Source organism: Neltuma alba, unplaced genomic scaffold, assembly GCF_004799145.2.
Source record: "Neltuma alba isolate B1F8T4 unplaced genomic scaffold, ASM479914v2 tig00012163_pilon, whole genome shotgun sequence".
Taxonomy (NCBI): Eukaryota; Viridiplantae; Streptophyta; class Magnoliopsida; order Fabales; family Fabaceae; genus Neltuma; species Neltuma alba.
Genome location: NW_021636710.1, coordinates 335,676 through 350,207, shown reverse-complemented (window position 1 = coordinate 350,207; position 14,532 = coordinate 335,676). Strand labels below are relative to the sequence as shown.

The window sequence follows — 14,532 nt, the reverse complement described above, 5'->3', positions numbered from 1 at the left end:
TAATGTAGGGATTTATTAGAATGGGGGATAAAATAGAAAATAAATTTTTAGTTAAAAATAATATTTTAAAATTTTTTAATTGTATTAACTAATTGCATTAAATTGTATATTTTTAAAATAGAATAAAATTTTTTACAATTGATACAAGCTAAAAACATAATGAGAGTATTTTTCTCTTAATTTTATGGTTCCTCTATCTAAAATTATATGACGTCTATCATACCGCAGGATGAACTGTGTTGGTTTAGTCAAAGGATGAGCTGGGCCGTAGCAAATGTCATCATTTTGACCATTCATTCAATAATTACACTGTTTTATTTAAAAATGAATCGCATTATTTTAACTTAAAATTTGTTAAAATTTCAAATTTTTATACAAAATATGTATACACGCCCACGCATGATCCGATTGTTTTTTTTGCAGTGTTTGAGTAACCCCATAGTTACTTTTTAGAAATATAGTAAGATTTTTAACCGTCATCACTCTAATTTTAATCTGAAACCGGGCGTGTAAAGCGTCCTGAATCCGGAAATTTGGGCGGGAAAACAAATCCCCCGCGAAACCCCTTTCCCGCACCACAGCTCATGAATTGCAAAGTTTCGATGTTCAACTTCATAATCCTCTAGTCCCATTCCGGTCCTAATCAAATCGATGGCCGGTCGCACCGTCAACGTACTCAACGTAGCGGAGAAGCCGTCAGTGGCCAAGTCTGTCGCCACTATACTATCGAGGAACCAGGGCCTGCGAGTAAGGGAGGGTCGTTCCCGCTATAACAAGATTTTCGAGTTCAACTACGCGATTCGGGGCCAGCCTTGCCACATGCTCTTCACATCCGTTACTGGCCACCTTATGGAACTCGAATTCGAAGAGCGTTACCGCAAATGGCTCTCATGCGACCCCGCCGATCTTTACCATGCTCCTGTCCATAAATTTGTTCCTGAGGTCTTAGATACTCGTCATTCTGTTTACGCTCTCACTCTATTCCTCATATTCTCGTGGCTTTTAATAATTGTTTCGATTTTCACAATTTATTGCAAGTGCTGTTCCTGTCGTTAGTGGAGAGTAATTTACTGCATATATTTTCTGTCTCCGTTGATTTAGGACAAAAAGGATATTAAAAGGACACTGGAGGAGGAATCAAGGAGGTGCCAGTGGCTTGTTTTGTGGCTTGACTGTGATAGGGAGGGTGAAAACATTGCATTTGAAGTAATAGAAGTGTGCACCGCAGTAAATCGCCATCTTACTCTAAAGAGGGCTCGTTTTTCTGCCTTGATTGACAGGTTTTATAGTGTACCAGTAACAAAATCAAACTTTCTATTAGAGATAATCTTTTTAAAGTTTGATTGTCACTGACATTTGATCTTTGCTATGGCAGGGAAATACATCAGGCTATGCAGAATCTTGTTGAACCTAATAAGTGGTTTGCTGATGCCGTGGATGCTAGGCAAGTGAGTTGCCTGTTCAAACCCTAATACTAGCATGTTCTGTTGGTGCTTTCATCTGCCATAACCTGCAATAAGAGAACCTGAGAGTTAATTTTAATGGCACGTGTTTTACTATCCTCACGGGCTGTATCTTTATGAATAATATCAATATTTTGTTTTCAGGAAATAGATCTTCGTATTGGTGCCTCCTTCACCAGGTTCCAGACCATGTTAATGAAAGATTCTTTCATAATTGAATCTGCCACAGATGATAGAAATCTTGTCTTAAGTTATGGCCCCTGTCAGGTTTGCAACAGTCGAAAACATGAACATCTAACAAAGGTTTCTGATTTTTATGCTCAGTCATATATTATTACTTCTGAGTGTTTGTTTTGGTTACAGTTCCCTACACTTGGATTTATTGTGGAGCGATACTGGGAGATACAAGCACATGAGCCAGAAGAGTTTTGGTCTATAAATTGTTCTCATAAGTCAGATGAAGGCATTGCTAGTTTCAGTTGGATGTAAGCCATGAAGCTTTTGGCGCATTTATAATTCTTGTTGAATTTTTCTAACTGCAGGCTCAGGATATAATTTGATTTAGTTTGGCAGGCGGGGTCATTTGTTTGATTATACTTGTGCGGTTATAATATATGAGATGTGTGTTCAGGAACCAACTGCAACTGTAAGTCATACTTTAAGCTTGTCATTGTGGATGCAGAATATTGTTTCATTGTAAATATTAATTACTATTCAGGTCACGAAAGTTAGACAACAGGAGAAGCTGAAGTTTCCTCCACATCCTCTGAATACCATTGAGCTTGAGAAACGTGCTTCACGGTACTTCCGGATGAGTTCTGAACAAACAATGAAGGTGATTGAGATGAGTGAATGCATTTGATCTAGTTCTCTTTGTACTGATGACTGATGAACGATGACTCCTTGAAGTTAGTAACTACATTCCGTGTGATTTATGTTTTTTAAGCTACTGACTTTGAAGATATACAGAGGGAAAGATGGACTTCTGGATGGTGGCAATCACCAAGTATGAAACTGTAAAAAAAAAAAAAAAAAAAGCCTGTGCTCACAGAGCAGAAGTAATTTGGATATTCTCTATGTGCTATAAACTTGTATCGTATGTATGAACTGTTCATGCACATATGCATCGTTAATGATGCAAGACTTGGTTTACCATTACTTTTAAAGCTTTTCTGCTGGTGTCTTTCATTATTTGGACATTTGGCTGCATCTGTGACTTTTAAATTTTGATGGCTTTTTTGAATGAGCAAAGCTTTATGTACTGTTCTTTCAATATTTTGAATTGGTAGATGGATATGGTGCAGCATTCTCCATTTTATTTGATTTATCAGCTATTGGAGGATAACTGTTACAAATTAAAGGGCATGATTAATGATTTACAATAATGTTCGGAAGTTCTCCCAGTCTCTCTTATCCTTTATCCATAAGTGAAGAGTTTGTGATTTAGTATGAATTTGAGAGGGGAGACTGGAGAGAGCTACCATTGTGTATGTTGGTTTGTAAGTTTTAAACTTTTAATATCAAATTTCAGCATTTTCATCGAATGGCTTTTGATTGTATGATAACTCGTAGATGCATCTCCTGCTCACACCTTATTTAACTATTTTTAGGTGGCAGAAGAACTATACCAAGCTGGTTTCATCAGTTATCCTCGCACAGAAACTGATAGCTTTTCTTCAAGGACTGATTTGCATGTGAGTAACTTTTTGTCTCCTGTCCAAGCTTGCATAACTATTGTAGTTGTGATCCAAGTTGCGTTTGGACATTAAGATCCAGGAAAGGGCTAGCGTTAGCGTTGGTATGCATTTAATGAAGAAAAAGTAATTGAGTTTGTGAAGTGGGGTGCAACCCTTCCTTTCTTACTATTGAAAACATGCTCTCTGACATGGATATTAGAGAATCTGTTTGAACTTTACAGTGCAGTTATATACTTGAAAGAAAAAGAATGATGGAAATATGTCTTTGAAGAGAAAAGGAATTATGGAGTTCTCATCACCTTGAATATTGAAGGGAACTCATAAGTATGTTATTGTATAATGTTGATACATGTTGATGTGTATTGTGGTCTATATATGTTCTGCTAACCCGTGCAATACATGGGAATATCTTTAATTTTTATTGTAAATATTTTATCTGATCGTATAGCATTTGTTAGCATTTATTAGCCTTTATTCTTGTCTTTTCCCCTTAGTGCATGTATTTTGATGTATCTTATTTTTAAAATTGACGAGAAATACAAATTTCCTGATTATTCCTCACTACAAAGATGGGTTTTTCTTGGTTATATAAAATTGTTTGCCAAATAAAATATTTAGTTTTAAGTAAGTGGAAATTTGGCTTCTGAAAGCATCTATGGTTAATCACTGCTTATAGGGTTCTTACCTGAATTGGTCAATTTGTACTGGGTTAACAGTATCTTTTTCTGTGTTCTTTCATCCTTCAGTATTATGTTATATATTTTCCTTTCAATAAAAAGAGTTTGACTTTTGTTCTTTTTTGTCCTGCTTAACTTAACTCTGCATATGTTCTTCATAGCTAGTTCCAAGTCTGGGCAAAAAAGGAGGGTTGATAAGCTTTTGACAGCTAATGTAAAACTCCATCATATTTTTATGTCATGGATCGAAGATGTTGTTGTTTGTCCTGTTGAGCTTAATGCTGCTATGTTTCTCTAAATCCTTATTTCTTACTTTCACCCATCTGCCTTTCCTTAGTGACTGGCCTCTTTTCTTGATTGTTTCATGTTTAATTGCAGACAATTGTACAAGAACAGCAGGCGCATCCTGAGTGGGGAACATATGCACAGCGCTTGTTAGATCCTGGGGCATCACTTTGGAGAAACCCTAGTAATGGGGGGCATGATGACAAGGCCCATCCACCCATCCACCCCACAAAATTTTCTATAGGAGAATCTGGGTGGAGCCAGGATCACCGTGTAAAATATTACTGTCCGTTACTCTTGAGTTGCAAACCTTGCATTTCTCCTTGATATTCACATAATTTCCTGATTGTCACAGAAATTGTATGAGTTAGTTGTTCGCCATTTTTTAGCATGTGTCTCACAGCCTGCTGTAGGAGCTGAAACCACTGTTGAAATTGATATAGCTGGTGAACTGTTTTCTGCATGTGGGAGGGTGATACTTGCGGTAAGGTTTCTGTCACGTTGAACCTAATTCATTGTAGATTTTTATGATCTTTGTCACGTCATGATGTAATGCTGAAACCAAATTTTCTGTCAACTTGAAACAATATACTTCCATTTTCTGTTTTTATCTTCATTCCTTGATTGTTTTAACAGTAAGTCACAAATGTTCTGACTATTATTGTTGTTACATGACTGGTTTTTATTGAATCAGAAAAACTACCTGGATGTTTATCGATTTGAATCTTGGGGTGGATCAATGATTCCAACTTATATTGTTGGTCAACAGGTTTGGTTTGAGTTGTAACATCATATTGCACGCAAGATTTTGCAATTAGTTAATTTTAGCAAACATTTTACTTACCAAAACAGTCAACAGATGTTATGATTGGAATCTTCTTGAAGCAAATATTCATAGTAGAACTATTGATATTGCAGTTTATTCCAACAACACTGACCCTTGATTCAGGAGTGACCAGGCCCCCACCACTTTTGAGTGAAGCTGATCTACTGAGTTGTATGGACAAGGTGGGAAAGATATGGAAGCTGATGCTAACTGGACCTTGTGATTAAAATATGACAGTTCATTGCCTGTAAAGTAATTATATGTTCATTATATTGAAAATTGATTTTTGTTGCTTTTTTTAATTTATTTCAAAAGGAGGGTATTGGTACAGATGCTACAATGCATGATCATATTAAGAAGCTTCTTGATCGGTTTTATGCAACCAAGGATGCAAATACTCGTTTCACACCAACTAATCTTGTAAGCTCAAGTCAGTTTTTGAGACATATCTTCTTGATAGATCTTCGTTTCTTATGATAATTTGCTTGAGTTACCCAATTCATAGTTTATTGATGGAAGAGTTACTAGGTAAAATCGGAAGAGGATATAATGATTAGTGAAATACTTGCAAGCCACCATGAAAAATTCTCTTCAGTTTAGGGGACATTGTAATTGAATGGTTAGAAAAATTGATTCAGTTGTCAAAGCATTGTTCAACTGTACAAATAAGGTTTGATCCACTGCATGCGCATGTCATCCAACTGATTCAGTGGACTCATAAGGTCTGTGGCAAACAAATGCTCATTGCCTCCTCTTGATTAATCTGTGAATGACGGTTGGTTATGTTATGAGTTATTTTATGGCTTGGTGTCTGTATAACATGATATAGCTGCATTTCTTACAATATCAGAAGGCTATGGTTGTCCCATTAGAGGAATGCATCCTCACAATTTTAAACTTTTCAATATTGATAAGAACAAAATATATTCCCATAAAGTAGATATATTCTATTATGGGTATTGATCTTCCAGTTGGGATTTGCTTGCCATGGCATGGCATCAGGTCGGTTGTTGTCTGTCCTTGGCAATCTTATCTGCCATGGAGGTGCACAACAGTGGCCGACCTGTTTGTATGCATGCAGATAGTGGCAGCATTCTAACAAATAGTTCCCCCCCCCCCCCCCAAAAAAAAAAAAAAAAAAGAGATTGAATTTATCCGTAGATTCCTAGAAAGTAAAGTCAAGACAAAAAAAGGGTCCTCTCAAGTGTTCTCATCAAGTAATACTTCCCAAGAATTTATTTTGTTTGTTAGTTATTATGCATTTAATTCTCAAAGGTATAGTTGTAATTTTTGGTACAAGCAATCAAAATTAGATGATGAAACGTAGCAATATCTTTTCCCATAATTATATTGTCAATAACCATAAGTTGTATATACTTGCAGGGTGAGGCACTTGTTATGGGCTATGATGACATGGGGTAAGTAATTTTATTGATTGTTAGGTTCTTATCTATGATCCGAAGATTTTTCTTGTGTTTTAATTTAGGGTATGTCTTTCATGATAAAATTTTCCATTTAGATGCAATAAATTTTTAACTCGCGTGGCTGGTATGATTTGACTTTTTAATACTGTGAAACTTGTATGACATTATGTAAAAACTTTAGTTAGAAATTATACAAAATTTTAGCTTCAATAAATGTCGTGGAACCAAGTTGTTTCGTTTTCTTTGAAAGGGTGGTCGGCAGTTGGCCCTCTGTGGGAGCTATTGAGCAGACAATGCTAGGTAATTATTCGCTGTCCTTTAAGTAACGTAAAAAAGGCCTTCAGTGAGATTATACAAAACTTAAGCTTCAATGCATACTGTGGAACCGCTGTTTTTTGGCCCATTAAACGGATGAGGATCATTAGGGCCCATTGGTACTGGGTAATTGTTTACCATCCTTTAAATAGTTCATTCTGATGAAGGCAGGATTCCAAGTAAGGTCTTTACCCAAAGTGCCAAGAAACCATGTCAATTGACCCTAGCACCTCCCCTAATTTTCTTAAATTGGGATCCGAAGAAGTCCTTTGTTAACATGTGCCATGTTTCTCATTGTGATGTGCTAAGATTGGGCCTTTCTGGGAGCCTGGAAAGGCACAGTCAGTCAACCATTAAAAATTCGAATATGAAAACCTGATTAATGTTCCAACAATGTTGTCATTTCCCATGCATTATACACTGCCTAGTTACCCAGATACCTTGTCGGGAGCAGGCTATTTGGCTTATGTTTGAAACTTAATTTTGCTTTAGCTTACGTTAATGATTCAGCATTCTCCTGAACTACTGGTTTGGTTGAGCATTTGTCTTATTTATAGAAGGTAACTATTTGGGGAAAATCTGTTCTTTAGGTATAAGCTTTGGAAACCATATCTCAGAGCAGTTATGGAACGTGACATGAAAGAAGTCAGTGAAGGTAATAAAACCAAAGCTGAAGTTTTGGCAAGCAGCTTGCAGCAGATGAAAGCTTGCTTCCTAGATGTAAGCTGTTATTTGGTTCTTGTTCCTTTGTTAGTTGTTACCAAGATCTGGTTACTCAGGGGATCTACACACTCCTGCCAGTAACCTGATTTTAAAATCATTACTCTGAAGAATGAATCTAGTTTAACATTGGACTGGTAAACATCTAGATGGATGATTGCTTAGCAATTCTAGTCTATAGAATTCAAATAAAAAAGGCCTTTAGTCAAATGGAAAAAGGCACTGATTAAGAAAGCTCATTGCAAAACATAGGACAAACATGCAGTTAATAATCAAGATTCAAGTGATATCCATCCATTGCTTTATAAAATAGCCATGAATTGTTGTCTTACATTCAATCTTGTAGGTTCTGCCCTACCAGGAAAATACACATTGATGTAATCATTTACTCTCTTAAATTCTTTGGAGGAAGAAATATTTGCTTTTCTAACGTCTGAGTGTCTCATCATTTGTTTTCTCATCAAAGTTTGATTCTTGAAGTAAATTATCCTCCATTTCTCTTTTTTAGCTTAGCTGGCATTTTAGTTACTGGATGTCTGATGCCTTTCCAAACCTTAGGCATTGGTTTACCTCCATTTTGGAGATCTCTACTCAATCACCTATACGACTTGCATCTCATTTGGTATGATAGGAGGAATTGTGTGTCGCCTAACCTTTAAAGGATTTCGATGCACATAATGGAAAGGAATAGAATGAGAAAATGGGATAACAAAAGTGATGGTGATGATATAAAATGACCTTGGTGCCCCTACTTTTAAAATTAATAATGAGAGATAGGGTAGAAACTGTTCAGTGGTAATAAGTATATCAATGTATATGATAAAATTTATAGCAAGCTGCAATATTCACATGTCATCAACGATGTGACTCATTCCCTAGACTTTATGCTAGCGCAAAAAAACTTGTCTAATTACAAGGATATAATAGACTGCAAAGAGATGAAGGGAGTAGAATTCTTGTCCTCCCTCTGCCAAGTGGCTGGGTGGTCCAGCTTTCCTTAAATTTCCCTAGCTTGTTGCTGCAAAGTGATCTATTAATAACAGATCTCAACTCTTTGTAGGATGGAATCCAAACAACATTCAAATTCGTAATATCTTGTAATCTTTTTCATGGGAACTTAAACTCAGCTATTCACTTAAGTGCGTTGGCATAGCACTGCATTTTTGGTTGCATGTAACATGTCTAATTAATTTATCTTATTACAGAAATTCTTAAAAAGGTATATCATAACCTGTAAATGTTTGCAGGCAAGATTGAATAAAGTGAAACTTCTAGAAGCCATGGCAATATTTTTTGAGAGGTGATAACCTCATCAACATTCAGTCTCATGAACTCTTTTTGCCAATTTGTTATTTCATCTTGAAACACCTTTGCAGATCCAATAGATCTGGTGGCAATGAGATTCATGCAGCTGGAGAAGTTTCAGTTGTTCGGCCATGTGGGCTTTGTCAAGAATCAGACATGGCGCTAAAGCAAAATAGAGTATGTACTTTAACTGTTTATTCTGCATGCATGGAAATGTTTGCCTGAGTCCGTTTTGCTGCAATACGATGCCTATCTATCCAATTTTATCTATCATATTACCCTTCTGAGCACTACCACGCTCATTGTCAGTTGTCATGCGCATTTTGGCTGTTAATATAAATGGGGCAGAGCTCATGAGTCTAATGCTCTGATTTACTAATCTGTTTTTTTTCTTTTCAAGCATGATATGGTTTCATTCTTGTTCTTTCCTAATTACTTAGTGGTGGATGGCTAGGATATTTCTGGCAACTTAATAATAATTTTGTTAAATCTCAGGAACTCCGTGCTTTTCCCCTAAGCATATGATTTATGTATTGTGATCAATCATGAATAGGATAATCAGTTAGGCACTTGGTGCTGAATGATTTTATGGTTTAATGAATCTAGACGTAACTTTGTACCTGACTGAACTTTCATGCTACCTTTTACCAGGATGGAAGTTTTATGGTTGGATGTTTGGGATTCCCACAGGTTGGTTTTCTTTCTCTTTCTAATCGTTGTGAATTCCTTTATTATAATGTTGTAAAACTTCAACTTTTCTGCCCTTGTGATTGCCTGTACGCAACAAGTTTCTGTTCTTGTTTCTCTTTACTGCTGTGACCAGCTGCCCAATCAACTTCTTATCTGATCATATTCTATTACTCTGTAGCCCTTGATCGCAACTAGTCTTAGTATGACCCAAATTATGGATGCTAAACCCCTCGTTGATTTGACTCATGTTAAACTGCTATTTTCTTCTGTATTACATTGATGGAGAGGTTTGTTCTAAAGTGAATTCCTTGAGGTTTAGTTTCTTTTTATTTGAGACCTTTCAAGGGAAGTTTTTGTCATTTTGACGCATTTTCTTTCTCAGATAAAATTCCAAATGTATGTGTAAGTATCTATCACTCTCTAGAAGCTTAACTCAATATATGTTAGTGCTAAACCTTATCCTTAATTTTTTGTTCCATCTCCAACTGAGTGTTGAAAGCTCACTCTGACTTTCTCTACCCCTTGCCACACCCCGCCCTTTTCTCCCTTGGATAACTGATTCTAAAAGAACATTGACCTTGTGCTCAGTGTAGGAATGCTGTGTGGCTCCCACGATCAGTATCAGAAGCAACTGTGACCACCAATATTTGCAACTCTTGCAGCCCTGGTTCGTGGCTTGTAAAATGATTGTTAATTAGTTTCCAACCTTTATAAACATAAAAAAGTGCCTTCCGACAAATAATTTTTGGCCATGTGCAAGAATTTTATGTTTCTTTTTAATCTTCCCTATAGCAGGAGAAGTAAACACTAGTCTTGGCAGTTTTGGTATTGTCAAATTATTCCTATATGCTTGGTTGTATCTGACTGGGGAGCAATAATATAACATTCATAGGCCCTGTTTACCTGATTCAATTCAAGTTTCGCCAACTGGAAATACCTCCAAACTACAATGTCAACCATTTGGGTAGGTGCACGTCCATTCCACTGATGAAATGACTTGTTAATAATTTTGTAAATATGCCCAACAATATTTTTTTCATTTATGCATGAAACAATGAGTTGTAAAAGTTTTAAGACGGCAACAATTACCTTTCTTTGAGTCTGATTAATTTTCCAAGACTGATTCTTTTCAAACAAACGAGCCTCTTATTGTTAGGTCCAGGAACAAAAGTAAATGAAGACAAAAAGATTTGATTAAGAATTTTTAAATGAAACATTTACTTTTCTTACATGCATCTGTGATAGGTTGCATTGGTGGCTGTGATGAGATTCTTACGCAGTTATCAGAAATTTGTGGCACTGGCCCTCGTGCCCCAGGTATGTAATTATTTATAAACAACCAGGAGGTCACTATGCACATAAATAAGAATGTGATGGAAAAAGGAAATGGACAGAGAAAAACTGATTTTGTAGTTTGGAAATGTTCTTTGTGCCCTTGAATAAAAATAATGATAATAATAATAGCAAAGGACAATCCATTAAATAATGATAACGAAGTATAATATATGTATTACATATCTTATTTTTGTGCGATGGAAATAGAAAGCTTTTGCTTTCCATGCACCAAACGACCTTAAGTAGTTGCCATAGACTCTATTAAACAAAACGCCTACAATACTTCTTTTTTTGTCCTTTTCTTTTTTCATATGAAGTTTTATTCAACCAAGATGCACATAATATTTGCGTGTTTCTCATGCACAAAAGTCTTCAGGTAATGAATATGCATATGGGAAGTTTCAATCCAAGTTCAGTGTTTTTGACGAACCATTTGTAAATGAGACCACTAAATTTAACGTATTGGATATTTGTATTTTCTAAGGATAAGATTATTTTATTTTGGACTTTTTTATCCTGAATTTGTATTTTCTAACAAGATTGCTGTATATGGAACTTTTTCATCTTGATCTTCCCCCCTGGGCGGGGGGGAGTTGAAGAAAATATTTGACAGCGATTGATCGATGCATTGCCTATTTTATTCTTTTGCTGCCATTTCCATTATTCTCATGGAAAAAAAAAAGAGAATTATAATTGTACCTTAACATGTTCTCCAGCAAGAGGGAGAGGATCTACTGCACCACCCAGCAATGCTCCCCGGACTAACATGAGGCAAACAGTTTGTATGTACTGTCAAGAGACAGGGCATTTTTCCAATGATTGTCCTTCACATGTTTCAGGCTCCAGAAATGCTCGACATCGTGGAATGAACCAACATAGTGGTAGAGTTCAGAGGCTCTCTTTTTTCTTAATTTAATGTTGACAGGCTGCCCAGGTTTTTGGTTATCCACCTTGCCTGCCCAAAGAAACAACCTGCCTGGTCCAAATCAACTTATGTTAAACATGTCAAACTGATAAACTATAATCATTCTGCAAAGCATTAATTTCTTATGCTTTGCTGAGTTTCGTAGCATATTCCTGCTTCTGCCCAGGTTATAATTTATATCTATGCATCTAAATTTTTTTGTCGGAACATTAACATTTAGAACTGACACTGTCTGCAGCAAGGGAAGCCTATTAATTCTTAGGAGCCTTGAAATTTTGGTGTTACTTTTACTTTCAATATAGAATTCTTAAAAGGTTGAATTTTCATGCATGGCTTCTTGGAAACCTTTTAATGTTGCAGGGGAAGCGTCTATTTCATGCAATACGTGCGGAAAACCATGTATCTTGAGAACTGCAAATACATCAAATAACAGGGGAAGGAAGTTCTACACGTGTCCATCTCAGGAGTGCAATTTTTTTGTGTATGTGAATTTGTGATCTTTGGTTAATCAAAAAAATATTGTATGATAGTTTTTTTGAGACGGAGTTATTTTGTCGGAAATCTTAGAGATTTTCAATCAGTGGAAGTTACTGGGCTTGTTCTGTGGTGCGTACATAGTTCCTCTTGTCTTTTTTGGGAGGAGGGGAGTTTTGTCAATGCTTATTTATGCAAAATTATTATCACAACATTGCTACCGGTCAAAGTACATGTGTTCGCACTAAAATTGTTAGACAATGGAATGATTAACATTTCAACCTTATTCCGTTTGCTTTACACCAACAAATAAACTAAATCTGTCTTAGTGATGAACAATGCAGAAATTTATAGAAATGTAATGCTTTACATTTTACCCCCACAGATGGGAGGATAGCCTCAACAATAGCACTGGGAGGGGAAGTGTGACTCGCACAAATAGTATTCCAGTGTCTAATACTACCAGAAATGCAGGTCGAGGTAGAGGGAGCCGGAATGGGCCTCATACTGCTTCAGTGACTTTTGTATCAGCTACTGGTGATCCTATATCTGGTAGAAGGTGCTTTGTGTGTGGTGATCCGTCTCACTTTGCTAATGTCTGTCCCAACCGTGGAGCATGATGTCTACATGGTTCAAATATCCAATGGGAAGAAAAGCAGGTTTGGCATCCCCTACTTCCTCTTGTTTCTTTTCTTTTTTCTCTTTTCTTCTTTCGTTTTCCTTTTAATCTAATGCTTGATCAAGCCATAGTAACGTAGTTTTGTCAAATATGTTTACCTGGCATTGACAGAGATGTGCTAACAGGTCACAGCTAGCTATTAGTCTTCTGCCATCATTTATCCTTGACATTTCCTTTTTGTAAAATTAAATATCAACCGAGGATTCACCTTACAGAATAGCAGGTATAATGAGTAAACGTGAAAAGGGGGCATTCTTCCAAGGAACTCGATGAAGGCACATTTTGAAAAGGGTGAAAATATTTGATAGAATGGAGACTATTAGTACTGAGCTTGTTTAGAGAAGAGGGAAAACAAAAGAAGAAATTAGATGCTTTCGGGCATTCAGCTGTCTCTTGAGAGCTAAAGAAGATCAAACATGTCTTCAAATTTGATGTAGCTTTTTCCCTTTTCTTCTTGGATAGAAAAATTTATTAGGAAAAAAGAGAAATTCATAGCAGACTGCTAGTGAATTTTGCTAATACAACAGATTAGCAAGGGAAGTTATGTGCTTTATCATCAAGTGATTATGATTGTTCTATTCTCTAAGCTGCTTGTGAATCTTAGCACCTAAAGGATGAACCAACTCGACTCGACTGGAATGGTTCAACTTTGATGAAGAGGGGACCAATTCATAACAGAACTTAATGCACATATAAGTTCTAAAAGGGAAAAAATAAATTGTTTGAATTATCTGCGCAGCTTTTAGCATCAGTTCTTTGGACTTTGAGCTCTCGTGCCCCATTGTTTTCACATTTGATGATGATAAAGCTAAAATTTCAAGCAGATTATCTCTCAGATTACTCGGCTGGGAAGTAGTTAAGGTTCACATTGTAGCTCTGTTAAAGATTTGCTTGAACTAGTGGTCTAACAGTGTTTCATTTTTCATGATTGCATAACTGTCATTTTATTGACGTAGATTCATGCCTTTAGGTTCATTGACAGAGCCTGAGGCATGCATCCTGTCTCATGTATGACTTCGGCTTAAGGATTATGCAATGCTTAGGTCCAAATTCATATGCAAAAATGACCATTTGCTGCATCAGCTGGAGCACTCTCGCACGGCCAAACTCGGGCAATTTTGGTTTGACATCCCGCGAATTATCAAGACCGAATATCTTATGTCGATACTCGTCTTCATGCTCATAGCGAACATTGGTCATTCATCTTCATGAAACTTATAATGCAAGAATAGTGAGTTACTAAGCATATTCCATTTGTTGGAATATGGTACAATGCTGGAAATTTGAAATGCATTTTCGATCAAATTGCGCGGGTGATATGTATTTTGCTTCACATTACCCTTGAGCCTCAAGGAAAGGCTTTCTCTTTTAATTAGTCCGCTTCAGTATTGTAGTATACTCTTCATTGATAGGTTTTACTTTTGTTTTTGTAGCACGAGGGTTTATTGAGAGTTTAAGTCGAGTAGGGTGGGAAGAAACGTTTTTCCTATCAATTCAATTGATAGGTAAAGGTAAAAAAGATACGGTAACCAATTATTTCCAAGTGGATTTTACACGGTGAAATTTTTAATATTACTTATATTTATGCCTGTAATTTTTCAGCAGAAGAAAAAATGTGAAAGAATAATTATTAATACACAAGGAACTCAAATAATTCCTTTTTGTTAATTTATTAGTTTAAAAAGTAAAAATTGTAGTATGTGATACTATCTTTTGT

The 14,532-nt window shown here is 36.2% G+C and overlaps 1 protein-coding gene across 3 annotated transcripts; it reads left to right on the top strand.

Moving 5' to 3' along the window:
* The first annotated feature begins 568 nt into the window (after nucleotides 1-568).
* LOC114723981 (DNA topoisomerase 3-alpha) lies at nucleotides 569-14,253 on the top strand. 3 transcript variants are annotated; one of them, XM_028910247.1, is made up of 25 exons: nucleotides 569-942; nucleotides 1,102-1,280; nucleotides 1,376-1,448; nucleotides 1,608-1,730; nucleotides 1,827-1,948; nucleotides 2,037-2,109; nucleotides 2,182-2,298; nucleotides 3,074-3,157; nucleotides 4,216-4,395; nucleotides 4,478-4,606; nucleotides 4,817-4,891; nucleotides 5,041-5,130; nucleotides 5,264-5,368; nucleotides 6,332-6,366; nucleotides 7,278-7,407; nucleotides 8,655-8,707; nucleotides 8,784-8,889; nucleotides 9,364-9,402; nucleotides 9,991-10,069; nucleotides 10,295-10,366; nucleotides 10,648-10,719; nucleotides 11,454-11,618; nucleotides 12,023-12,143; nucleotides 12,522-12,795; nucleotides 13,786-14,253. In XM_028910247.1, exons 1-24 carry the CDS (start codon nucleotides 652-654, stop codon nucleotides 12,754-12,756), a joined length of 2,748 nt encoding a protein of 915 aa, XP_028766080.1. In that variant the 5' UTR covers nucleotides 569-651; the 3' UTR covers nucleotides 12,757-12,795; nucleotides 13,786-14,253. The 3 variants fall into 3 exon arrangements, with proteins under 3 accessions (XP_028766080.1, XP_028766081.1, XP_028766082.1); XM_028910248.1 differs by lacking the exon at nucleotides 13,786-14,253 and adding an exon at nucleotides 13,031-13,375; XM_028910249.1 differs by lacking the exon at nucleotides 4,817-4,891.
* Nucleotides 14,254-14,532: the final 279 nt, after the last annotated feature.